The sequence below is a fragment of the Homarus americanus genome, unplaced genomic scaffold (genome assembly GCF_018991925.1).
Source record: "Homarus americanus isolate GMGI-L3 unplaced genomic scaffold, GMGI_Hamer_2.0 scaffold25129, whole genome shotgun sequence".
In the NCBI taxonomy this organism is placed as follows: domain Eukaryota; kingdom Metazoa; phylum Arthropoda; class Malacostraca; order Decapoda; family Nephropidae; genus Homarus; species Homarus americanus.
In genome coordinates this window covers 38660-66357 of record NW_024734008.1, presented here as the reverse complement: position 1 = coordinate 66357, position 27698 = coordinate 38660, and the positions used below count along the sequence as shown (strand labels likewise).

Below are 27698 nucleotides of genomic sequence, written 5' to 3'. Positions count from 1 at the left end.
ATTTAGTTTATTAACGATGAATTAGGTTTGTTAGGCTGCGTAAAATGAAGACTTATTTCTTGAACGTTGAAATCGAACACTCAGTGAATTGTTAGACGGTGTTTATGAAGATATATTCAGGCTGAGGTAAACTAAATATACCTTCATATAGTTAGTAAATTACCTTATTAAGAACAATTTAGTGATGTTATGATTGATGAAGTGGGAGTGTATATTTTGTTTGTGACAGTGGGAGCATCATGACACCAGGTTTGACATTTGTGCTCAGAAGTTACCAATAATAATAGGTGGTGGATATTTGGCCGTGACTGGATAACTTCCTACTAACGCTATTTTACCGTGAGTGAGCTCTGGTTAATCGTCCATTACCAGCTATCGGCAAATATTCGTCCATTGGCTGTCCTCAGGTTTTGATAAAAGAATATTTTTTTTAGTCAAATCTGACCTCCATTTCTTGTGCAAATTAGCGGTTTTTGCATAAAATGAACATTTTCATTTGTAACAGAAACCGCCAATTTGCACCTATATGGGGGTCAGGTTTTAGTAAAACGCACTATAATACACCAAAGAAACTAACCTTAACCTAACCTAACTTAATCTACAGTGTTCACAACCTAGCCCAGTTTTTGGAGCTGACCTGCTACTGTGGTGGAGGAGGAAGTGGTGGAGGATGGTAATGTCTGTCTTTTCTTAAAACTAAACAATTTCCACACTTAGGTCAAAGTCTTGATGTTGGTAGGGCACTGTGATCTTGTCAATAGGAACAACTTTTTCTAATAACCACTTGTGTCGCAAATGGATATTAACCAAGAATGTAAATTCACGAAAAATTAAGGTTAATATTGACAAATGACCAGCATATGAGTTATTTGTTTTACTGTCTATATTCTTACTATATTTTCATCAGTGGGTTCTGATATGATAATCGTTTCTTGTGCAAATGTTTTGTTTGGTAGATAATTAGGCACCTAAGTGCATACTACCTTGTCTTCTCGGTGGTAGTGTGGCGGTGAAGTCTCATCCCAAGATGTAAACAACCAATAATATTGACGTATTTCAAAACACTCCTCCGCCCGGGCTTGATCAACGGCGATGCTCAGTGTATGCTTAAGAACCGTTCGGTATGGACGGCTGCTCTCACGTCCACAAAAAAGGTTAATATATAGGACTAACCCACCGACGAGTTATTTTTATTATTGTTTATTCCTTATATTATTTTCATCAGTAAGTTCTGATATGATAATCATTTCTTGTGCAAATGCTTCGTTTTGTAGATAATTAGATACCTAGGAGGTCATTAGTTTGTTTTCTCGGCGATAATGAGGCTGCTCTCTAGAGAGGAATCTTCTCTTCCCCGTGGCAGTTTCATTTTCAGCATGACGTGTGAAGGTTGTCGCCGGTCTTATATGGACATAACTTGTGAATTTAAGGATAAAGACATCGAGACCCTAAAGTTTTTTAAAGACCACGGCATCGTTCCTTTAAATATTGTTCACAGCAATACTGTGAAATAGAACGGGGTTTATGTGCTAAGTCAGTTGTTGATTGGAAACAATCATTCATCACTTCCTCAATGCCGTGGCTCGCCATCTCAATAACAAATCACTCCGCTGGCCGGGCTCAGTAAGCGCCTGCATGATCTCACGTCCATAAAATGCCTCAAATTTCACCAAATCAGAGGAGGTTCTTTCCGTTTAATATACCAGGGGGTAAGAATGTTAGGTTAGGTAGGTTTGTTTGGTTAGGTTGGTTAGATCTGTTCTTCATTCCCACAAATGTTAAGTAACATTTCTTTTAGAAATAATCAATTTTTTATCATATTTCCACAAACTACAACAGTGTCCACTATAAAATAACAGTGAAAATCCAGCATTTTTATAATCTTTTTCAATCAATTTCGGCCACGGGTTAGTCCTATATAATTACCCCTCCAAAAACATAAAGTTACGCCATATCATATTAAGTTCTTTCTGTTTAATTTACCGTGGGGCCCGGGGAGTGGTGCCCTTGGCTAGGACGTTAGGTAAGGTCAGGTAGGTTTGTTTGGTTAGGTTCGTGAGGTCTTCTAACAATGCTTCTGTTGCTTGTTTTTCATATCAACTAAGGTTAGGTTAGATTTAATTTAGAAATAACCATTTTTTAACACATTTGCATATACTATGACAGTATACTAGTTTTGGTTAACATTCCGTAGAAACCATGCATGGAACTTTTATTGATTCTTATGTGGGGAGAAAGAGCAAAGAAAAAAAGGTACATTTTTTATTTTTTATTTTAGGTTTAGTTTGTTATTTTATTCTTTCTTTTGTTGTGTTACGTTTACAGAACTGGAGGTCCAGGAGGGACTCTGCCTCTCTGGATAGGTTAGGCCATGTCCTTCTGGCTCCTCTGGTTAAGTTAGGTTAGACATGCATATACTGGACAGTACTGATGCACTTATAGTGGATTTCTCCCCTACAAACACTGTTTGTCGCCGAGTCGCCGACCCCACCAATTCCCCAATGTATGCCTCGTGGTCTAGGTCAACCAGCGCCGCCATACATCACGGAGCGGGGGTCAACTATTAAGCCACGCCTACCCCCGCTATTTAAGACCTGACCTCGTGGTGACCTCTCTCTTTCTACCTACACCAACCAGCCAGCAACACACCACACCTCCTCCGCCGCTGCCTGGCGGCCCTCGCTCCTCCTCTGCCTGCCTGGCGGTCCTCGCTCCCTCCGGCTAGCATGGCGACCCACCAGCTGTCCTTCTCTGAGCGTCCTCACCAACCAGCTCTCTCTACATCACGCTTGTAACCACGCTGCCTTCCCAGCACCAAGCTGCATTGTACATCCAATACAACATGTATATAGAGAGCACATTGTGAGTTTCCTTTCTCCACCCCATCCTGAGTGTGAACCAAGAACCCCACACACTATTTGAGTCGCCAGGTTTTGTTAGGTTTGGTTTTGTCAATGTTTTTGCATGTTTTTAACTCAGTTTTTCTCTACTTCAAATCCCAGCTCACCTTACATGATGAAAAGAGTACAATATATCTTAAAGTGATATTGGAAAGTAAAAAAAAAAAATGTAAGTTTTCAATGTAAATGCTATAAGTATTCTTATTATTTTTTGTTCTATTTCCTTATACAGTACAGGTATATATATCAGTATAGAGTTCCGTGCATGGTCACTTTAGAATACATAGTAATATTTCCATTAGCCAAAATCTCTCAAACCCAAACTCTTTGATAACTGGAATTGAAATTTTCTCGGAAAATCATTCCGAAAGCTGGAATTTTCCGGAAAATTCTGGCTTTGGGAACGATTTTCCAAGGGGTACATTTTTTGGGAAAATATGAGAATATTTTCCCGGTACCCGGAAAACTCAGGGGATGGGGGATTTTTATCCTTGGTTTGAGATATGAAAATCGAGGGCATTTTCCGGAATTTCCGAGAAAATTTTTCCAGTACCCGGAAAATTCCGGGGATGGGGAATATTTTTCCAGGTTTGAGAGATAATGTAATGAGCAATTTCTGGAACTTCTAAGGATATTTTTCCATTACCCGGAAAATTCCGGGGATGAGGGATCTTTTCCGGCTTTGAGAGGGTCGTCTTGTTACCCGGAAATCTCTCATTCCCGGAAGTGCTCTGCATCAATTGTTCCGGCTAACGGAGATATCACTGTATTTATCCTAACTTTAGTGTGGTCAGGTAACTTGTTCCAGTCCGTTCTAGCTGTAAAGAAGAAACTGTTTTTTCTACATAGACGATATCAGCTTTCTTATTGCGAGAAACATAAAAAAGGAGGGAAGAATGTGTTTTGGCAGATATGTGTAGACTGGAGGAATGATAATTTTCAAAGAGGAATTTTAGTCTACGTATTTTAGAAGAATGAAATTAGAAATAACTGTAGGACTATATTTTAGGTTATGTTTGATAGTTAGCTTTATTTATTTTATGAATGATAATTTTGAGATTTTAGCAATGGCTGAAGGAGGGTGCTCCAGCTTATATCTTTTATAGAAAATTTCATCAAGTTGCTGCTAAAGTTGGACCACTTTTATCAAATATTAATAAAAAAAATATTCAAGCATTGCTTTTATCTACTATGTTATCTACAGTTAGTTCTCCAGATAAGCAAGAGTTAAGCGTTAGTTTATGTTATTTTCTAGCAGTGGTTATACAATACCCCCTTTATGTACTTCTGCTATGATTCTTGTCAGGTACTTGTTCTGAGGACTTTTGAAGACTGATAATAAATGAACAGCTGTTTAATGTCTCTTAGCTGTTTTACTGAATTGTCAGTAGGTTCTGTTAACCCCCTTCACTATGGGGATGCCACTTTTAATATTTTATTTGGCTAACACCAGACAATTTTTTTTATTTAGCAGAAAGGGAACCCTGTGTACAAGTGGTTAACCTAGTTGAATGAGCTGTTGTAAAAAGTCATCCACTGAATTCCTAACCAAAAGATGGGACATCAGGATTTGGTCTGTCATACAGAATCTATTCACTTAATAGATAGATATTTAATACTGTAAATGCCATTTTCAGTATGAACCAGCATGGGTCGCCATCGATTGTACAAGGGGACCTATTCAAAGGCCCCAGAAAACCCGAAGACTGAGGATGAGAGACAAGCTTTCTATAAACAACGTATAAATGTGCCACGCTTCAATGATCTTTATATTGCTAAAGATGAAAATAGTGGACCTGACCAGTCCTCACAAGATGCTTTTGATTCCTTCGTTGAACGGGTAAAGGTGAGTATAGTACAGTACTGTAGAAAATAGATTGAATTTTTCCTTGACCACTATAATTGGTGTGCGAGTGCGTACGTGCGTTTAATGGAGAATTCCAGTTCTTTGTGAAAGTTTCTTTAATGGGTAGACATTGTAATTCTGCAGTACTGAGTGATATGGTGAACTTAGATTCCTGCCACTCTTTTAGGTTATAATTATTATCGGGTAAGCCAGCCTGACACTGTTGTACAGTCCTGTCAAGTGACTGCCAACTTACACAGGGTGGACCAAAGTGTTTCTATATCCGGCCACTACCCGATAGTGGTGGGTGAGTGGAGGGGGAGGGGGTAGCCTTATGTGCATATTGTACACTGGTTTTGGGGAAAAGACTATGATTACAACCATCTTGGATGCCTCTTTCATAGGATGAAAGGGAGACAAGACAGTAATGAATGTTTTCTTGCATTCATTCGTGTTACCGTTATTTTTTTATTTACATTTATTTATTTTTTATTTTTTTATTTTTTTATTTATTTATTATTAAAACAAAAGAAGAAAACATGAGAAGGGAGGTTCCTCTGTTTTCTTCCTAATTTGGGCCTCATTTACATAAAAGTATTTGTTAGAAGCCATCCAAAGTGGCTTTAGTGGTACAATTTTTCTTAGTGTAGTTCACTTTTTAACCATCAAATTTTCTTTACAGTCTGGAGGAATTTTTGAAGAATCTGTACCAGACTTGAGCTACAGGAAACCTCTAGCAGTCAACAGTTTTCTTGTTAATTCTACCATAGGGAGTACAAGTCATACCTCTGCTAATGATACTTTTGACAGACTTGTTGGACCCAGGTATGTCTCTAGCATGTCATGGCTTCTCTGTAGGCTCAAGTTGTTCAGATTTGTTATTCACTTCTCGCTTCCAACTCTAAACCCAACTTTTCTCTCATCTACTGTACTTTACTTTGGTAGATGCAGTGTGTAATACAGTGTAACAGGTTTATTGTTTTGTTGGGAACAGAAGTCTTTTTCCTCATTCTCTTAATGAGAGACTGATGTCTGCTTTTCTTTGGAGCACTGATTTTTAGGGATGTGTTTGTTTCTGGGGTAAATACAGATTTTGGAGGCATATGGTACACTAAAACCTCCATAATTTGTACTGTGTCATAATTTGACTATTTTTGGAAATTCATCTCAATTCTTGATTTGAGCTTTTTCAAATAATAGCAAATGACCCAAGAAATGGGCCATGTGGTGCATAGCATCCCTTACCCAATGGCTGAAGGAGGTAAAGTGAGTGGGTATTCTGTAGTGAACATAAGTATACACCAATTCCCTCATTAACATCATTGTTAGGTTCCTGAAAGCCACGACTTTAAGTGAAACTATGTTAAGTGAAAACTTTTACCATAGACACAATGATATAAATAGGGATTATATTCCTTGGGTACATTTCTGGTCAAAACATTCTCACAACTTGGCACAAATGTTTTACTTTCTGCACTATCACCTTCTTCTTGTTTTAAAGTTTCAAATATACTTAGAGCTTTCGCTTGTATGGAGAGCAACGAACATAGAAAGTTTTGTTGATATTGATCTTTGATCCACATTTTCAGCATTCTTTCCATATTTTTCATAATGCCACTTATGTTATGAGTTAACTTTGTAGCAGATAATGGAGTAACACTTTTAGCACATGAGTTGATATTTTCTGCATTTCCACAAATTGTTCTTACCTACAGTTGTAGGATGCAAACAGACAGCTCTTGCTTTGTCCACAGCTCACTGTCCTTCTTCAAATCTCTCTACCACATCTAATTTAATTTCTAATGTAACCCTTTTCCTCCTCCTGTGAGCACAACCAATAGTGGTGCATAATGCACGTTTAGCACTCATTGTTCTAAGGCTCAAATAAATTATAATTGGATTTTATGTGAAAGTTGGAAGAGCATCAACCAACCACCGAACAATAACAAACAAATGTGGCGCCCACACTGGTCGCCTACACAGCCAGCTGTTACCACAACCAGACACTGAGCGCCGAACCAAATTATTAAAATTGTCGTGCATTTATCATTTAAAAAAAAAAAAAAAATTCAACGATGTTATAATGAAATGACGTTAATTGGGGGAATTAGTGTATAGACAAGCTTTTTGTGTTTTGTTCATTTTTGAAGCCTTAAAGTGTTTCATGATGTCTTCCAAGAAAGATCATTGCATTTCTACTTGAGCTGTTCAGAAAACTTTGTTGAAATATAAGAAAATACCAAAGTTTGTTTGTTTCTGATAAGTTGTAAGTGTTGGACAGGACCAAGCATGGCGGGTCACCATGCAAGAATTGAAATGAGTTCAAGATAAGCACAAGTATCTGACATTCTTTTTGTTTTATTTTGATGTAAATTTTACTCTCTTTTATTTCAGGACAACACAATCCTGTCAAGTTATGGTAGGTCAATCCTCATCATCTGGAAGCTCTCTTGATTATAGTGGTGTTTTGTTTAAGTCCATCCTAAGCAATGCTCCAGCCCTGGACTCATACTGCGTAGAACATACAGGATTGAAATCTGTACCCGAAGGTCAAGAAGACAATGAAGGAGAAACAGATAATATACACTTAAAAGTGACACCTTATAATAGTCCTAAACAACCATCCCAAAAAGAAACTCCAGTCATCTTTACAAAGCCACAAATGGCACAATCACCACAGCTTTTTTCATCTAATGAATTATTAGATATTACTGATATTGAAAATGCAACGGAGCAATCAGCTGGTGGGCAGCAGTCTCCTAAAATATATAAAACAACCACTGCAATGGGGAACACAAAAAGTCTTCAGATTGGGAAAGGAAAAAGTAAAGATGGAGCTGTTAATGCAGTTTCTTCTCCCATTGTTACTTCTAAAGATAAAATAGATGGCAATGTTTTATCCAAGAGAAATAAAAATGAAACCAGTGTAAAAAAATCTGTTAATCTTGTTGGTTGTATAAGGAAGATAGCAGGGATTCAACTTTCAGAAGCATCTGATCCGTCATCTTTTACTCCATTAATTCAAAAATTTTTTAATTCTGTAAATATTGTAGTATCTCCTTTAGGGCAAAGCAGATTGCCAAATAACTCTCCACGGATCCCTTCAAATCAAATTGACCCTATAACAAGACACCAGAAATTTTTGTTGGATCAGGAACAAACATCTAAAGTACCTCAAAAGTCTCTTGGGTCAGAAAATAATGGAAAATCTAGTGTTAGAAGTGTATGCACAAGTACTCCTGCAGATGCTAGTAGGCATAAGAAAATTACAAGTTTATGTACTTCTCCGTCATTTGAACTCTCACCAGTGCCTCGGAGTGATAGCATCTTCACTGTGGATAACTCTGTGTTTGAGAGTCCAATGTGTTTCAAGGAAAATATTGTTATTAACTCAAATGAATTGGGGTCCAGTCCTTCTCTTGGGAGTAAATATGAAACTTGCCTGACATCTAACAGATGTGAAGGAAGTGATCTATTGACTGAACTAGGTTCATTAGAAAAGCTGAAGAAAAATAACACTAGTGCAGTTAAAGATAATATTACCAGTAAAGCAAAAGCTGACCATCAGTCACATGATAATTGTGCCAGTAATTTCAAGGAACTAACTTGCAAACCAATCAAGGAAGCGTACACTCCTGTGTTTGATGTAAAGAAAAGTTCAGGAAAGAAGTCATTGCCAGTTAAAACTTTTCAAAAAGATCATCTTGTAGGGATCAGTGTGACTCCATTGCATGATGAAAATAGCAAAGACAATACAGAGATGACTCTTGATTTAGTTAATCACACAGAAAGACAAAGGAAATATGTTAAAAGATTAGCACAAAGAGATTTTTCTCCAGCTGAAAAGTCTGTAATCTTTATTGGTAGGAAGGACAGAAAAACAGTTAACCCAAACCTTATTTTGTCCAAAACTAAGAGGAAGTGTATAGTTGATGCTCAATTATCAAAAATTAAACAATCCTCACAAAACATTGAGCATACCCAGAGAACTTCAGAGTTGGGAAGTACCTGTACTGCTTCGGAGGAATTGGCTGAGGATGAACAGTCCTTAATACTAACAAGAAAATCAAGATTCTCACCCAGGAAAGGAATTCAGTTGTTTGAACAACAGTCACCTGTATTGCCTAGATGGAGAACTTCAAAGAGATTGGAGAGAAGGATACTGAAGAATTCTGTATGTAATGCGAGTCACTGTCAGGAATCAAGCAGTAGTACATCAAAAATATTTTGTGATAATGAACAGTCTGTAGTTGTTAAAAACAGAACAGGAAGAACCTACAACAAAAGAAGACAATCCTCAGTAAATGTACAGTCCCCTGTTATCACCAGAAAACGACACTCTCAGAGGTTGTTAGAGAGGAAGAGCAAAGTCCCCATCAATGTGACTCACAACAGAGATCAACCACAATTTCAGCGAGTTCAGACAAGTTTGCAAAGACGGTCAACAAGAGGCTTTGTTACCAATAGAAATGCAAAAAACCCCAAAAGGAATTTGAGCATTATGGATTTCAGTAAATTGTCAATTGAAATTGCAAATGAAGGACTCGGCCATACAGGGGATAGCACTATATCCATTGATACTAAACCTGAGAATTCTGTTTCTACCTACTTTAAAAAAAGAAAGCCGAGATCAGAGCAGTTGATACATTGTAAGGCAAGTTCAGTCGAGAATAATTGTAACTCTTCTTTGAACGCCTCTGAGATATATTCTGAAACTGAAGAAGAATCAGAATTTTGTGTGTCTGAATGTGTAAATGACAGTTTAATATCAGAGGAGAAAATTAGCTTTAATTTTGAAAACCTTAAACAAGACCCAAATAAAGAATCCAACTGCAGTGTCGATGATTTCTCAGCTCAAGAGGATGAATGGAAAGACCTCAGTAGCCAAAGAAGCATACAAGAATCCCAAGGACTTCATTGGAAAACATCTCATAGATCTGAAATTGATCTAGAAGATGCTAATACCACTGACAATGTGTTGACAAAATCATTGAAACCAAATGATCCTCCAACACACTCTGGATCTTCTTATGACCTTGAAGATGAATGTGGATCCCTTCCTTCCCTCAATGTTATCTCTACCAAACCAGGAAAGGGATGGAGAAGATCCTTTACCAACTTGGCCACTGCACAAGTACCGGTAAGTCTTATATTAGTATGCACATATATAAAAAGAAAACAAAGAACACCTACAAAACACATGTTAAATATAAATGAATGTACAGTACTGTATGTGCAGGTACACAAACTACATTCATGTGCTCCTATCACATGTTGTTGCAGATAGCATGCACATGAACTTAGAGTATACAGTACACACACACACTACATCTGTCACTTACATGTAGGCTGTAAATACACATTACATGGACACAGTCACCATATGCTCATACACTATACAGAATCTCCTTAGAAATCATAACCAATCACAAATCTGATGATCCCTAAAATTAACCATTATCTAGGACTTTACAATGAAAACTAACTCCAATGCTTGTTCTATGTTTTGGGCTTTTAAGAGTGAAGTATACAGTAGTACAGTTTTGTGCATTTGGGTAATAAAACCCCCATAATTCAAAATCACTCATAATTTGCATCATTTTGTTATGAAATATATACATATTACAAAGTTTGTAATACAGGTATTTGGTAAAATTTTGAAATATGAGACATTTTGAAACATTAAGATATAATGTACTGTATACAGTATAGCCGATACGTATTAAAATTTTCCTAATATTTGGTAAAGTTTCGAATTGTGAGAGACATTTTCGAATACCTGTATATATGATGTATACATGTCACCATGGGATGTGACTACCCGGTACCCGTTTCAGTGTAGACAGATTACTGTAGTGTACAGGTACCATACACATCACACATGTCGGTCAGTTGTGGAGTGTACAGCCACGTTCTACTGTGCAAGTTTTTTCCAATTGTTTTTCCATCATTGTGCAGTGTTTGAGCCATTATATCTGATAACCCTGGACCAAGTACCTAAATCTGGTACAGAGGTATTGTTCTTTGAAACGTTTAAACTTTTATTGGGGCAGATAATGGAAAAGTACCGTATTTTAATTTTTTTTTTCCCCTTTGGGAGAAGGTGTCTCTCATATTTCGTAAAAATCTCATAATTCATAAGCACTAGAGCCCCTATTACTTCAAATTATGTTTTTTTTTTTTACTGTACAGTGTTGTTATAACCTTCATTAGACTTGTTGAAATTAAAACTTATAGAAAAATAAAAATATTTTGGTAATATGACCTACTGTGTGAATTTTTCATAATTCTATAAATTATACCTGTGCTGTACTGTACTTATTCTATACCTGAGTGTAAATATTTTTTTGTATTGATTTGGGTAAAGGTATACCGGTATATGAATGATGGATTTCTTTGACTGTTTTTCAGAACTCACTCAATGCAGCTGGGCAGGTGAACGATGGTGAGTGATTTCTTTTCTTTAGCGATTGGAATTACTGTACCTAAATAGCTTACATGGTATAAGCAGGTAGACCCCACTTAACACAAGAGATACAGCCCTAGAAATTCCCATCCATTGGAAATTTGTGTTAACCAAACCCCAAAAAGCCATTGAAAATCATGTAAAAGGTGAGAGATGCATAGTGGAGGGAGATATAGAGCGTGTGAAGCAAGGTGCAGACCACAGCCTCGGTATACAGTATAGTCTTCATTTACGCGGTCAATTGAACCCGTGGAGGTCAGTGTAAAACGAGGACGCATAAACGAAATAACAGAACATATGGGATTAATTGAAATGGAGACTGGGCCGACCCCCAAACTACACTTTTTCCGACACAATATGTACGTTGTAGTAAAAATAGCATCTTAATTTTATGATGGTATGGACACACACAATTAATATATAAGAGGATTATCAATAATATTAGGTTTTTTAACACTTACGTTAGTAGAAAAGATGGCTGGGCACACGGGGATGGGGGATTGGTTCCGAGGCAGAGGGCAGAATATTGGCCCTCACCTGTATCTCTTGTATCAATTGTATCACTATCCACCACAGAGGCTTGCAGGGCCTCTTTGTCAAACCCCTCAAAGTCCATATCCTCGCTATCACTGACTTGGGCCGGCTGTGATGGGTGGCGGGTGAAGAACTTGGTAATATTTTGTTGACTGGGCGACCTTGTGTGCAACCTGCCCGCGCCGCTTCCCGCATAAATGATGGAATGAACCGTGTAAATAAAAATTGTCGGTCTGGCAAAGTGCCGCGTAAATGACCAAACTCGTAAATCGAGACTATACTGTATACCCAAAAAACTCCTATAGATGCCAATTTTACTCTCATAAACACTACTGTAATTCTATGTTTCAAAACTCTTTAATGAATTATAATTCCTTGAGTCTGAAGAACTGCGTCCTGGACTGCAGTTGTTCATGCTCATGGTGATTTGTAGAACAATGAAACTCATGAGCAGGTATGTAGATGCTGCTGGCCAGGGTTAACAGACAGTGTGTGGCAGTGCTTGCCTGTGCTGCCATCTATTAAGGATTTGGGAAACTGCATTTTATCAACTGATATCCTTTTTGTTTCATATTTATTTATTATCCTCTTCACTCTGGGATGCCACTTCTAGTATTTCATTTGACTAACACTAGACAATTTGTTTGAGCACAAAGAGCCCTCATATCCAAGGGGTCAGACCTTTAAAACCATTTAATGAAACATATTAAAAGAATTTAAAGCTTCTCCAAGAAATGAAATATTAACGACATAAAATGATCTTACACTAGAGGTCACAGCCTCAAGCTAAAGAAGCCAAAAAATATCAGAGTTGTGAACTGTTGCACAGTAATAACTGCATTAGCTCAAATGGTACATTAGTTGCCCTGGACCTGTAATGGTTGTTATGTAGTCACACAGTACTAGTTGCTTTTGCATTTATATACATTGTATTATAAGAGTGTTCACTATATAGCAATTCAAGAGTTCTGTTAGCTACCTTGTTAGTTTTATGGCCAGCTCTTCCCTGCACTGAGTAAAGTAGTAATTCAGGTACATATATCAGCAATTATAAGATAATTATGTACCAGATAAGGGATGTGACCTCAGGGCTACTAGGAAGTGATGTGTTTGTTTTGTCATGGGACACCAGGAAAGATCTATTTCTTAGGTTTACACGGGGCATTCTGCCTTGAAAAATGAGAGAAATATATAACATTTATTCTTGTTAAACTTAATGAAGTGAATTTCTTTCCTTCAGATGTTCGACGACAAACAGTGCATCGCATATCAACTGGACTGAGGAAGACTTCGGGCCTGCGTATGTCAGCCATTCCACCAGAGATAAGTTAGTGCTGGACGTTTTTATTCTTGCTAGAAAAATTATACATAACTTTTAAATGTATGTTGAGTGATTGATTGTGGTAATTACATCCTTGGTGGCAATTTAGATATACTGTATTATAGTTTAAAATTACTGTAGTTGGAAAGGAAAGGAATATAATGGCCATAATTTTTAATGGATTGATAAAGGAGTTGCTAATACTTGACAGAGACAAGGTGAACTATACAAGCTCTCCTCCTGCCATTTTTTTGATAAGTTTTCATTTGTCATGGACAACCCATATACTGTGATCTTTATCTATTTGATCAGTTTTCCAACTTCTATTCTGGAATTTCAGCGGTGATTCCACCCACTCCTGGAGACATAAAATCTCAAAGCTTTATCTTTAGGGCCTGTTATGTTGCCTACTAGCCACAGCATAAACATGGTATGAAAAATATATTGAACTTTGACTTGAAATGAAACAATTGGCTAGATTTCTGACTGAGGAAGGAATCATCTGTAAATCCTAACTTGTATAAGATTCATTAAATGAATTTCATCATCACTAGGGAAGCAAAAGTAGTGAAATGCAGACCGTTGGGTTACCCTTTTTTCTTGTTTTCACATTGTTCTTAGAAATGATAACTAGCAGATTTTAGAAGCATAAAGACATGGCATTAGAGAAGGTGTAATATATTATTGGAGCAATTTTTGATACAGAAATAATATAAAAGTAAGTATGGTGGTTAGAGTAGTTGTAAGTTCTTGATACTTATTCTGTTCATTCTTCAGATCATAAAATTGAAATGTTGACGGGTGCTCCTTTGGAAGAAATGTGTAGACTGTCAGAGTCACACAGAAAAATAACTTCTTTCAATGAGACTTACAGAAACAAGGCTCCTCAAGTACCCTCTGATCCTCGAGAACATGTGTTGTTGTTGTGTAGTCAAGAGAAGCCTGTGCCACTGACTGATTGTTTCTCAGAGAGGTAAGTTTCTGAATGATCTATGTCTGACGGTAACTTTTCCAACTTAAAAAAATGGTAACCTTTGTGTAGAGAATAAGAAATTCTGTAGGGAATAAGGAAATGTAGAACTGAAAGAAATGTTAGCAAAGAGTAGGTCAGTGATCAAGGTCTTCTCAAGTGGTACATAATGAGAGAATAGGAAGTGAATGATTGATAAAAAGGTACTATATATAATTCAGAGGTAGATGATAGGAAGAAGAGGAATGACCAAGAATATGATAGAAGGATGGGGGTGAAGTTCGGTCATGCTGGCTTTTGTGAAATAACTGGTAAACCAAAATTGAGATCCTGTTGTGGAATGGAAGTACCATATCAGAACATATGTTTTACAATAATAAGATGACTGAAAGGAAAGTGTGTGTGTGTGCATATGTGGGTGTTACCTTATGTTTCCAGTCACCTTGTATTTTGCAAGAAAGGCTTAAAAAGAGTTGAAAAAAGTATATTGGCACTACAGCTTCTGTATTTAATGAGTGTCTATATTCCTTATCAGATGTTCCAGAGAACTGTACTGTACTGAATGTGATAATTGACTTTTAAAATTTTTATGTAGTCTTAAGATTTATGTTCCATTAAGCTGTAAGTTAATTTGGTCAGTAACAAATTTCCAGTGTAATTTGTTCCTATTCATATAATATTTAAATTTGCTTCCACAGCCGTCTAGCTTGCTGCAAGAAGATTGGTGAGGGTGTGTATGGTGAAGTGTTTATGACTCGACCCAATCCCAACAACTTAGAAGGAGCCACAGTTCTTAAGATCATGCCCATTGAAGGAAGATTTGAAGTCAATGGAGAACCACAAAAGATGTTTGAGGAAATTTTGTCTGAGATAGTTATTTCACTGTAAGTAGAATAATGATGGTGAATTAATTCAAGCTTCTGTGTTTATCAAAATTCCTTTTGTTGTACTATTGATTGACATTTTCTTTCTCTACCTGTCTTTGAAGTGAATTTTGTTTCAACCAAAGAAAATGGAACAAATGTGCCATTATTTAAAGGAAAACTAAGCTCTACGGGAAACACCTCACCAGCTCGGATAATTTTTTTTTTTTTTTTGACAGGGATTAGCTACCCGGGCACAAGTCAGTTTCATTTTCTTGTGGTCTTTGTCCTATTATCAGTTTTATCTGAAATTATAGGTATTCCTCACACAACATGGTTTAGTTTTCACACTTCACCAATTAGGGAACACTTCACAAAACATCAATTTCTGTTTTTTATGATCAGTAGATTAACATGTTTTGGATGTGTTACTGAACTAAGTTTCTTCCCATGTAGTCGTGAGTGTAAAGTGAGCATTATGTGAGAAAGAATGCTTCTTATGACTATAAAAAGAGGTGAAAATGGAAGAAGTTGAACTGGATGAACTATGGGAGTATTATGAGATGACAGCTGTTTGCATGCTCACTACCAAAGATTGTCAAAAGTATGCAACCACACTGAAACACAGAACAAGTATCCAACTAGTTTCTACACATTTGCAACAGAAAAAACTTTGCCCCCAAATAGTTTTGATAAATAGAATACTGTATATAAAAATAAACACCACCATACTTCATACACAGCCATGCATGGGTGTCAGCAGTGCACAGAACAGCCAAACTTGCAAATTTCTTCTCTAGTCTTGGCCAACACTTTGAATATGAAAATGAGAAGTTTTTTGAGTGATATGGACCTTGGAATTTTTTAAATTTGTATCTGCTTTAATAGATTTTTTTATTTACATTTTGCATACATACAATATTGTACTAAGTATAAATACATTAATATTTGTTACACATTGTTGTTGCTTCTATCTCTTTCTCAAACATGCAATCCTGACCTTTTACATGTTTTTCAATGGGAATATTAATTTCACTGTACAATTCAGTACAGTTCATGTTTTTGCTGTAGACTGTCCAATGACTTTTATGTCACTTGTCTCATGGTTGCAGCCTTTGGTTCTTTTTAGCTATGGTTTTTATTTGTTGCATTTAAGTTCATTGTTGTTTTAAGACTTGTTGACCTTTCTATCACTTACACTGTAAATGTAATGAAGTCTTTAAATTCCTCAGAGAATTGAGCAACCTTCAGAGACCAGACAGAAAAAAGAATTGGACTGAAAACTTTGTCCATATGTTGAATAGCTGGTGTATTGAGGGAAGGTATCACCATGACCTTCTTCATCTGTGGGATGTGTTCCATGAAGAAAAAGGTAATTAAATGGTTTAATGTGCTATGTTTACCATAAAGTTTTGGTAATTTGGGATGCATTTGATTAACTCACTTATCAAAAGCTTTATTTTATGATAGTGTATACTGTATTGAAAAATGAAAGTGGGTCCCATAGGCATGACTGACCATTAGGGACAGTGTGGATGCAACACACTGTATACTAAGCCTTCGGTACACAAGGAGGCTGCGTGACCAGAACTGCACTCGACCACTTTCACTTTCCCAAGTTGTAAGCTTGGGTACCCATTTACAGCCAGGTGAGCTGGGAGTGTCTGGGAATTGAACCACTGACCCCTGGAACTGGAGGTATGAGCTATATCTATTTGACTGCTGTGTTTCTAGTGTATATTATATTACAGCACAGTACTAAGTAATTTAAACATGTGCCCACAAGTAATAAAAAACTGTCTTACTGGCCTATTCCCTCTCCCAGGCAGCTTTTCATGGTTCAAGCTGCCAGTTGAGGGTGTTTATTGTCATTCAGCATGGGTTGAGAATTTGGCCCAAATGGATAAACCAATCAGCTATCCCTCCCTGTCACTCCTATTGGTGCCAGAGGGGATAACAGGTATAGCACCTGCTCTCTTCAGAAATAAAAATCCTTCGGTAACTATGTCTGATCACTCAGTACAGATAGTGCCAAAACTATGGCTCCACCATTTTATTGAAACCAGTCTGTCTGTCATTGATGCAGCTTCTTCCTTAATTTCATTGAGAATGAACAGACCAGATTAGCTCAACTCCTCTTCCTCTAAATATTTACAAAAAGTCAAGTTTCCAGTCCCTTTATGATCCATCTGAAATTACGAGTATTAGCACTCGGTCCGGATTACTGAAAGTTAACATTGCGGAATACATAATAAAAATATAGGAAAATAACCTAATAAAAACAAACACTAATTGTACTGAATGAAATTTGGTTCACTTCCAAAAATATGTTTTGCTCTGAATATGTAATCATTCTCCTACAATCACCATACAGTATAACTCCTCAAACTCAGTGGGGACAAGTAGACTCATCTCTACCAGAGAGTCACTCAGCCAGTTGCGTGATTGTCCAATTTCTCTTCATTTACTCATGTAATATATGGAAAATTAAATAGAAAATTCTTCTTCGGTTACATTTACAGTACAGTATAGGCATTGAGTTGTAAGAGAAAGTGTGGAATTGGGAAGTGAATAAAAGTTAGAGGTGTGGGTATTGGCCTGTATAACTAAACTGCTTTATGTATCATATTAAGACATTTTACATCACTTTAAGAGTTAAGTGCAGTACTGTATTTACCTGATTTATTTTTCCGCAGGGTCTGAAAACGACCGTCCAGATATATTTCCTGACACTCAGTTATACATAGTGTTGGAATTTGGTCATGGAGGAAGTGACTTGGAAAGTTATATTTTCAACAATGCCAGCAATGCACTGGCAGTCTTTTTTCAGGCAAGTTGTTTTTTTATAATTAGTTTAATTCATCTTAACTTTTTGTTTGTGTGGGATAGAAAATCACATAATAGAAATAACAGGGCTTATGGAGAAAATAGGGTTAGGTGCAGATTACTACATTACTCGAAATCGAAAAAAAATTAGTAGTTAGCCTAACACAAATGATAGCACAGTCTAAATAAATGTTACATTCATATCTAATAATGAAATCATACAGTAAATGTAACACTTTACCTTGAAAAAATATGAATAAAACTTGATGGGGGAGAAGGTTGATGTTGAGGTTGATAACATCGAGCTTCTCTTCAAGTGTTATATCCTTTCTTTTACGATCATCACCGGGAATGCGATCTCCAGAACGCTTCTTGGAGATATTCTTCTTTACCATATTCACAGTTAATACCACAAAATTGGAGAAATAGTAAGCAAAAATCGCGTTACAGCAAACAAGCGTTCGCATTATACAAATATCGTTCCTCTATTCATAAATCGCGTTACAGCCAATTCGCATTATCAAAGCACGCGTTATAGCAGAACTCACTGTATTGGGTAATCCAAGGTGAACTTAGATTCAAAATTGCTACCATCTCTGATTTGATCAATTTGGCAGATATGGATATTGGAGAAATGTTTATATCAAAATGGGTGGATCACTGTAACCTGATTTCTAGTATGTGATATGGAGTATTATCTGCTCCACATCCACCACACCAGAGCACCACATTCACACTATGTTCTTGTGTCTTTTATTCTATTATGGATACTGCAGATGGGATAAGTTTGTGCACCAGCATACTACTGTTTACATGATTTCTTTTACTGCACAACTGGATATCTATTCTAGCTATATCCATCAAGACTATCTTGGTTATTAGCACTCTCTTGCCCTGTTGCTGCAGTTGAGGTGGCAGCAGCAAAAAAATATCAAACTCTTTCCTTTGACTTGATGAAGAAAATTGATTCATTCACACAGGAAAATTTGCCAGTACTGTATGGCAGCACTTGAGGGACTGTCATTTAGGCTTATTATAACTGATATTTGTCCACCAAAGTGTTTAGCACATAATTTGAATACAGAAATCCTGTATGTACAAGCGAAAGTGAACCCCCAAAATGCGGAGAATCCATGCACCAGCTGCAGAGAAAGGGTTAATAAAACTGCAGGGTCAAGAGCAGTGAGTTCTTTTTTAACATTGTTGGCTGTGTATGATTAAAGGGTTTGTGGCTGTACTCAATATGAGGGGGTCTAGAACTGTCAGGCTTTAGCAACACAACCTCCATCTTAGGCCAATAAGTGGCCTGAGTTGCAAGTTACTTTGAATGCCCCTGATAATCTTAAGTGACCAGTTCAATCTGATCTGTGCTTAAAGAGCTTGTTGTGAATTGTAAGAACTTTTTATGTGATTTCAAGCCATCTGTGCCTGTCTGACTTTTTGGAAGAGAAGGACTTCCCTAAGGAGTCTATTTGGTTATAGGAAATGACTCATATCAATAGTAGGCTGGAACAAAGAGTCTGTAAAGGATAAAGATCTTCTGGCTGCATCTTAACTCCCTCTTCTTCCCATGGGAGCTTGGCTGGAGACACTCAATCTGTGTTCACTTATAAACTGGGATTTCAGGATCAATACTGTACTTTGATAATAATAGCTAATAAATACTTAGAATGACACACCAATTTGCTTGAAGGGAACAATGCAAAACAAATTTTAGGTATATTTCATAAAAGCTCACTCACCACTGTAGCTAAATTCTCTGCAGATTAATATCACAAATGATTATGTGTTATTGTGCTGTTAAGATTTTTTATTTTACAGAAATCCATTGATGCTAACACTTACTACATGTAGAGGCGAACAGAATGTTTTTTGGAGTTGGGTGGGTAATTATCTAGTGCACACTCTTATTTAATTGTGACTAGATTGCTTACTCATTCAATTCTGATAAGCCAATTCACCTGTGTTTAACTGAATATCCTAGTGGTAATTTATCACTAAATGATTTGTACTTGAAAAGAATTGTTTATACAAAATTGTTCATTGCTGTACCTCCCCCTACCCCCTTTTTAACAATATTTGCAGTGTATTTTCGAGTGGCTTATACAGTACAGTAAAGTATCTGTCAAGTGAAAAGTTGGGGACCAAAACAATTCCATAAATGGATTATTATGTAAAGTGGATACTGTCATTAACATGTGTCTGAGGAAAGTTTGTAATAAACCAAAGTACTTATGTCAGTTTGGTTACAGTATTAGTTTCTGCAAATACCTGTACACTAACTTATTTCATTATTCTTTAACAATCGGTGTTATTAAGTGTACAAGTATGCTTTAAGCATGTCATCATTCTTCTACATGTTACTCCCCACCACACACGCACATGTATGCACACACACACACACACACACACAGATAGACAGACAGAGTCAGTCCGATCAGTCGCTGGCAACATCATTGACATATGTGAAGCTTGGCAAACTGTTCCTGAAATGTGCCACATTGAGGGATATCAACTCTTTCATCACCTTCATTCACATGGATGCGGGGAGGACGTTGCCCTCTTCTGTCAAGATGAACTATGTCCGTCATGCCTGGATGTTCAAGTCCCAGCTGATGTGGAGGATTATGGGTATGTGTTGTGCCATGGGCCATTGGGCCCATCCACGCCACACTGCTTCTATCTTATACTGTGTGGCATACCATCCATCTCGCTCACCCACCAGAGACACTCTTATCAATCACCTCAGACCACCTCAGAGTTAGGTACCCATGTGGCAAGCTAGTACTATGCGGGGATTATAACAAAATTGACACCACTGATATCCAGGACCAGCTGCTACTATCACAAGCGGTGAACTTCACTACACACGGTCAAAATACCCTTGACCTTATCTTAATTGACTTAGCGGACCAGTACCACCTCTTTCAATGTCTCCTATCGGGTGTAGCACACACCTATCAGTGCTCAGGTCTCCAGCTGCCTTTACTAGCCAAGTGCAGAGACCTTACATCAAGACCCACAGGCCAATTACTGACTCTGCAGTGTGTCTCTTGGGGCAGTGGATAGTTCACCATCCCTGGACTGAAGTACTTAGTGTGGATGACTTGGATACCAAATGGATAAATTATACCAACACCACCACGGAAGCTCACCACCACTTCTTCCCCGAGAAGTTCGTCAGATCACACCCAGCTGACTTGCCCTGGATCACACCTCGGATCAAAAGACTTATACAACAGAGAGACAGCGCCTTTTATTTCAATGACCACAACCACTACAGGTCCCTTCACAACCGAGTCATCCGCAAAATACGCACCGCCAAGAAGTCCCACTACCCAACCAAGTTGCAACACCTGAAGCAGACCAACAACAGTCAGTGGTATGGTAAGCTTAAAGAACTCTGTGGACTAAACAATAAGACACACCCCCTCCCCTTCCTTAGCCATCTCACTAATGGTGACGCAGCTGTGCAATCAAACAACCATTTTGCAACTATATGCCAGACACTCCCTCGGCTTGACACAACCAGTCTCCCTGCTTACGTACCAGCCCCCTTTCCCACTCATTTAATAGAAGAATTTGAAGTAGCAAAACGTCTGGACAAACTGAAGTTAAAGCACTCTACCACCCCCATTGACTTACCAATGAAACTCTACTAGTTGTTCTCCAGAACTGGCTAAACCTCTCTGCTCCATCATCAATACTTCTCTCAGCCAAGCAAGATGCCCAGCTGACTGGAAGACTTCATATGTGTCACCAGTGCCCAAGTCAACCAGCCCACAATCCTTAAATGAGCTACGACCCATCGCAATCACCCCAATACCCAGCTTAATCTGTGAAAGTTTCGTGTTTGACGGCTTATGCTGATATTGCAGGTGCCATAGATCCTCAGCAATTTGGTAATATGAAAACTTCCTCCACCACTCACTGTCTTGTCAGCTTTCTCGACTGCATATACAGCCATCTGGAAAAATGAAAAACGGTTGTCGCCTTCATTGACTTCACCAAGGAATTTGACCTAGTCGATCACAATTTAATCATCAACAAAACTATTGACCTTTTTGAAGAAGTCTTATACCATGGCTTACAGACTTCCTTAGTGACCGACTCCAAGCCGTACGCTTCCGAGGGGCTGTCTCCACTCGTGGTGTCCCCCAAGGCACCAAGATGGGACTGCTCTTTTTCCTTATGTTTATCAATGTTGCCCTAAGAGAAACCCCTGCTCGCTGGAAATATGGCGACGACTCCACCATTGGGATCAGTGTCAACAACTCGGCTCCCAACCACACCGCCCTCCAGGATTTATTGAACAGTCTCCAAAACTGGTCCACCAACAACAACCACGTCACCATCAACCATACCAAGACCTTGGTTATGCACATCAACCTCTCCTCCGACATTGTTCCACCCCCTTCCATTACTTTAGGTCCCAACACACTCCAGGTTGTAGACTCCACTAAGCTCCTCGGCGTCACTATAGATAAAAAACTGAATTGGAAAACACGCGTCAGTGAAGTTATCATATCCTCCAGTTTCCGTCTCCACCTCCTCCGCCGACTCAAGTCCCTTGGAGTTCCTCCCCCCGAGCTCCTCAGTGTTTACTCAACATTCATACTTCCCAGGCTTACCTATGCCTCCCCTACCTGGTCTTTCTCCTTTAATGCCGCACAACAATTATTCTCTCCCCTTTCTACTCCACATATCAAGAAGCACTCAACACACTAACCCTCTCTGCTCTCTCTGACCATCACCACGACCTCATCTGCAAATTTGGTGAGAAGCTTCCGCACCATCCTTGACACCGGCTCCTACTACCACCCGAGATCCCTCGTCCGCGAATTGCTGTTCGACACCACAACTGCATCCGAGTCAATCTTACCTTTGCAATGTCACTATGTTGAAATGCCCTGTAATATGACCTTCTCCCCACATATTTATTATTTATCATATTTGTATCACATGCCATGCTCTTTCAATAAACTGTTAATTATTATTATTTTTATTATTATTATTGTAATTATTATTATTATTATTACACACACACACACACACACAGCCATACAGCCATTTGCCTGACTGTTCAAGTTCTCATGTAATATGTAGAAAATTGAATTCAAGAAAATTATTCTGTATTCTTCTGTTTCACATTATGATAATCAAATCTTCCATAAAACAGATTATTTGTTAAGTAGAATTTCGGTTGATAGATAATTTACAGTTTCAGACAGTTGGTTTAATTATTTGATTTCTTATTTAATCTCTAAATGTAAAATTATTACTTCTCTTCTGTACTGTAATTGTTGTTTAATTTGTTTAATGCTTTTAGTTCTTCAGTGTTTAATCTAGTCTCTTAAATAGTACCTATTAGTGCACTGAAAATTAAACATATTGCCAGTTTAAAAAAAAAAGAAAAAAGTATGTGTGAGTAATGTTACTTTAGGTGTAAAATAATTGTTCCCCTTCATGTTTGATGGTTGTTATCTGTGATGGACCTAGAGAATGTATGATGCGAGAGACCGCAAGAGGCTAAGGAATGTTATATATTGATTTGTTATTACAGTATTTATCTCTAACCAAAAATATTTCCAGTGATACAATGCATGTTATTACAACCTCTGAGTACAGTATCTACCTCTCATGAATTTACTTGAGATTGTATTAAGATTCTAATTAAAAAAACATTGGGATTAATGAAATGGTGGTCTTTTACCAAGTGGTTACTTGTAGCAATACTGTCCTCAGTGGGAGAAATAACAGGGCTAATATTTAGTGGATCTGAAGCCATCTGATAAAACATGAAATCTGCTCATATTTGAGGAAAGTGGGTTTGAATAATACAAAAACCTTTTTTGTATTCTATAGATTGCCTACAGTTTAGCAGTTGCAGAAGAAGAATTGGAATTCGAGCATCGAGATCTTCATTGGGGCAATGTTTTAGTATCACAAACTCGGGAAGCTGTACTTGATTTTAAGCTGAAAGAAGAAAGTTTCACCCTTCGGACTCATGTAAGTTTAGATGATAAGATTTATACACTCCACTATCTTCCTTGGTTGGGACAAGGGATTTGGCAGATACGGATTAATTTTGAGATACTTTTACCTGCATTAAAATGTAATAGAAGTAAGCTGTAGCAGATGTAAATTACAGTTACATTTTTATCTGTGTAATGCTGGATGATGAGTGAGATGTTACAAGAGTACACCACATTTGGAGTCTTGATATAGATGGACACTTGGATTTTATTTGTTTATTTATGTTATTATTATTTGTGTTGGGGGGGGGGGTGTTCCTGGATCACTAGGCTAATGTTTCCTTGCATCCCCCTCAACTGACAAGCATCCTAGGTTTAAAGGGTAGGCAGTCCATGAATATACATGAGAGGCATTACAGTGGATAAGTTTAGAGTTGTTAGATTATGTACGGTACTAGTGGATAAAAGACTGAAGAAATATAAGGTGTCAGACCATATTTTGGTAGAAGTAAGAATAAAACCAAGGAGGTGAGATAAAGGGTAGTGAAAACTAAGAAATTGAGGAGAATGTGTAAAGTAGGAAGAGCAGGTATAGTATTTGAGAACTTTATCTTAGAGGGTCCATCTGAATTACAGTACAGGGTACGTGGGTACAAGAAAATAAGAATGAAAAACAAAATGGAGGGAATGATGGGATGAGAGGCTGGGAGTACTAATTACAAAGAAGAGAAGGGCATCAGCTGAAAGAAGAGAGACTTATAAAGGAGTTGGAGGGGAGTGTAAAATCATGAGAAGATATTAGATGGTGAGAAAAGTTATGAGAGAACAAGCAGCTGTTGTAGATAGAGGGAACTTAATAGAGTGAGAATGCTTAGATAATACCTATTGTTTTAGTAGTGTGGAAGTGAAGGAAACACGACTAAGAGATGGAGCTTTATTCCTGACGTTTCATCACGAGATGTCAGGAATAAAGCTCCATCTCTTAGTCGTGTTTTCTTCACTACCACACTACCATCTGTCCACTATGAACAATGTTTGCCGAGTGTTTTATTTGTTGATGGTTTCTGGGTGAAAATTGGAGGTGATGGTTATGACATGTAATTTTTCACAGGGATTGAAAGCCACTGTAATTGATTTTACATTGTCAAGAATGAAACTACCACATTGTGTCGTTTACAACAACTTGGCAGAGGATCCTTCTCTGTTCACTGCTCAAGGTGATTATCAGTTTGAGATCTACAGGCAAATGAAGAAGTCTAACATGTAAGTATTGTTTTTAGTTGTTAAATACCATAAGCTAAATTGAAACTATAGATACAGTAGATGTAAGTGAAAATTTAGGATATTGCTTACATTATGCAGTTCAGGGAATGAGAAAAATATGGCTATGAGATTCTGATTAGAAACTTCAGTAATAGAGCCTCTAATTCAAAGAACTTTAGTTATGGAGACAAGCCCACAAATATTTTCTTGCCTCTTATACAGTGCCTGATGAAAATAATTTAAGACCTTAAGTCAGGATTGAGCAACTCCGTATAGCCAGCTGGTGTAGATAGTTAAAACCTCATGTAAGTGGGATCTAAAATTCAAATTAATTGAAAAGGTAAGAGAAATTGTAAGAAATTTCGAAGGGCTAGCAGTCCATACTTTGAGGGCATCCATGATATCCTATGTACCTGTACGGTAGATGAAAGCAGAATTAAGGCAATAGGTTTATATAGGTCAGGTGTCATTAGGATATAGTGGGTCCCCAGATTACGAATGGGTTCTGTTCCTGAGGCCGCTCGTAAGTCGGATTTGTATGTAAGTCAGAACACATGCTATGTGCATACCATATTTACAGAACGATTTTTAAAATCCCACTATATCATAGCCTAAGTCTTTATATACATCTAAAATCACTTAATTTAAGACAAAAGAAGAAATAGAATGACAAAATACAGTAAATGAAAGTAAAGAATAAATTATGAGGTAAATAAAATACTGTAAAATTCAAGTTTATCCCTGATCATATTGGTGAATGTTTGTAAGTTGGGGACCCCCTGTATAGATGTAAGTGACTCATATATACTATTTTGTACTTAACAGGAATGATTGGGAGAAGTTCACGCCATACACAAATGTGTTGTGGCTTCACTACATTCTGGATAAGATGACTTCTGACTGTTACTATAAGAATGTGAAGAGCAAGGTACACAAAACCCACATGTCGCAGCTTAATAAGTTGAAGCAGCAGATGTTAGACTATGAGAGTGCTTCAGACTTTGTATTAAAGAGAGAGCATTAAGTTGTAGGTGGATAAAAAACAAATATTTTTTCCCATTAGTGGTAGTTACTTCACTTGATTAAAAAAAAATATATATTATCTTAGTATCTGTACAAGTAGTCTGCAATTTACAAGCTTAATGTGTTCCTTCAAATGTGTTTGTAAACCAGATCAATAAATCCCATTGAAACAATGATATAAATAATTAATTGGTCCACAGATGCAAGTACAAATCAATTTTTTTTAAAATCATATCATTCATAAATAATGTTATCAAAGCATAAAGGAATAAATTGTTATTAGAAATAATATTAATAACACAACACTGCACAAAATATGTATGGCATCACTCAGAGCAGATTAATTATGGGAAGTAGCTAGTAAGCAGTTTTGCCAATTGGTGATGATATGTTCCAAAAAGGCTGTTTTGTGTGTAAAACAAACATTGAAAAACCAAAATGTGGTCATAAAATTAATTAATTTTTTTGCTGGGTGTTTGGAAATTGAGGATTATCTTTACAGTATTGAGTAATGTTCTTTAGGTTATGTAAAACAATAGATTTTAATTATTGTGTACAGTATATATGAATGTATTGTAAAAGAGGATGAGATTATATTTTATTTTTACATTTTAAATTCTTTGATTTCCTTTTTCTAGTAGGATGCTAATTTGTACCAGCTTTTGTAAGCAAATTGAGTTTTTAACAAATAAATAAAAGGTTCTTGAAGTAACATGTTTTGATCCTATTGAGGTTATATAATAGGAAAAACACTGATTTGGAGCTCCATAGAGTGCTGGTTTGGTGTATAAATGAAATTGATGGACAAGGATCTGGAAGGTGGAACTTCAAATGCAAAAGCTAGGGCCTTCACAAATGCTATTGTAGGCCAGTGGAAGTTGCATTGTGATGGCACTATTGAATGCAACTTGTCAGAACTATGATTATTTAAGTATTTAAAGAATAAAAAGAGCAATGAGGTACTTTCAGAATAACACACCAACCCTAAATCACACCTTGGAAACCCATAGTTGATGAGAAATTAGCATTGAAAAATGTGAGTAAAATGTTTCAAGGGTCATTTTGGCCACTAATTACCCTGCAATAGAATCGTGGACCACATATTCATAAACAGCAAGCCCAGGAGTACTCATACAGTGATTTTCAGCAAAATCAAATTTTTGGCCCAAAACCACCAAAAATGTAAGTCTTTCACCTTACAAAATTTTTGACCAAAATATACTTTTTTCTCAGAACTGAAATTTAAGGGGTTTAACTAATTAAGTACTTTCAGAATAACACACAAACCCTAAATCACACCTTGGAAACCCATAGTTAATGAGTAATTAGCATTGAAAAATGTCAGTAAAATATTTCAAGGGTCATTTTGGCCACTAAATACTATGCAATAGAATCGTGGACCACAAATTCATAAACAGCAAGCACAGGAGTACTCATATAGTGATCTTCAGCAAAATCTAATTTTTGGCCCAAAACCACCAAAAATGTAAGTCTTACACCTCAAAATGTTTTTGACCAAAATATACTTCTTTCTCAGAATTAAAATTTAAGGGGTTTAACTAATTAAGTACTTTCAGAATAACACCCGAAACCTAAATCACACCTTGGAAACCCATAGTTGATGAGTAATTAGCATTGAAAAATGTCAGTAAAATGTTTCAAGGATCATTTTGCCCACTTATTATTCTGCAATAGAATCGTGGACCACATA

The 27698-nt window shown here is 37.2% G+C and overlaps 1 protein-coding gene across 3 annotated transcripts; it reads left to right on the top strand.

Annotated features, from left to right (window-relative positions):
- The first annotated feature begins 73 nt into the window (after positions 1-73).
- On the top strand, positions 74-26696 carry LOC121870112. 3 transcript variants are annotated; one of them, XM_042371873.1, is made up of 13 exons: positions 74-126; positions 4538-4746; positions 5429-5571; positions 7141-9886; positions 11158-11191; positions 12987-13073; positions 13845-14040; positions 14736-14921; positions 16133-16272; positions 17597-17730; positions 23592-23735; positions 24813-24964; positions 25790-26696. In XM_042371873.1, exons 2-13 carry the CDS (start codon positions 4549-4551, stop codon positions 25986-25988), a joined length of 4359 nt encoding a protein of 1452 aa, XP_042227807.1. In that variant the 5' UTR covers positions 74-126; positions 4538-4548; the 3' UTR covers positions 25989-26696. The 3 variants fall into 3 exon arrangements, with proteins under 3 accessions (XP_042227807.1, XP_042227806.1, XP_042227809.1); XM_042371872.1 differs by lacking the exon at positions 74-126 and adding an exon at positions 140-339; XM_042371875.1 differs by lacking the exons at positions 74-126; positions 5429-5571 and having other exon boundaries at positions 4627-4746.
- Positions 26697-27698: the final 1002 nt, after the last annotated feature.

Coding starts and splice junctions, on each gene's coding strand:
- LOC121870112 (XM_042371873.1), top strand. CDS start 4,549: ATGGGTCGCCATCGATTGTACAAGGGGACCTATTCAAAGGCCCCAGAA. Junction 5,572..7,140: donor GACAGACTTGTTGGACCCAG/GTATGTCTCTAG, acceptor CTTTTATTTCAG/GACAACACAATCCTGTCAAG. Junction 24,965..25,789: donor CAAATGAAGAAGTCTAACAT/GTAAGTATTGTT, acceptor TGTACTTAACAG/GAATGATTGGGAGAAGTTCA.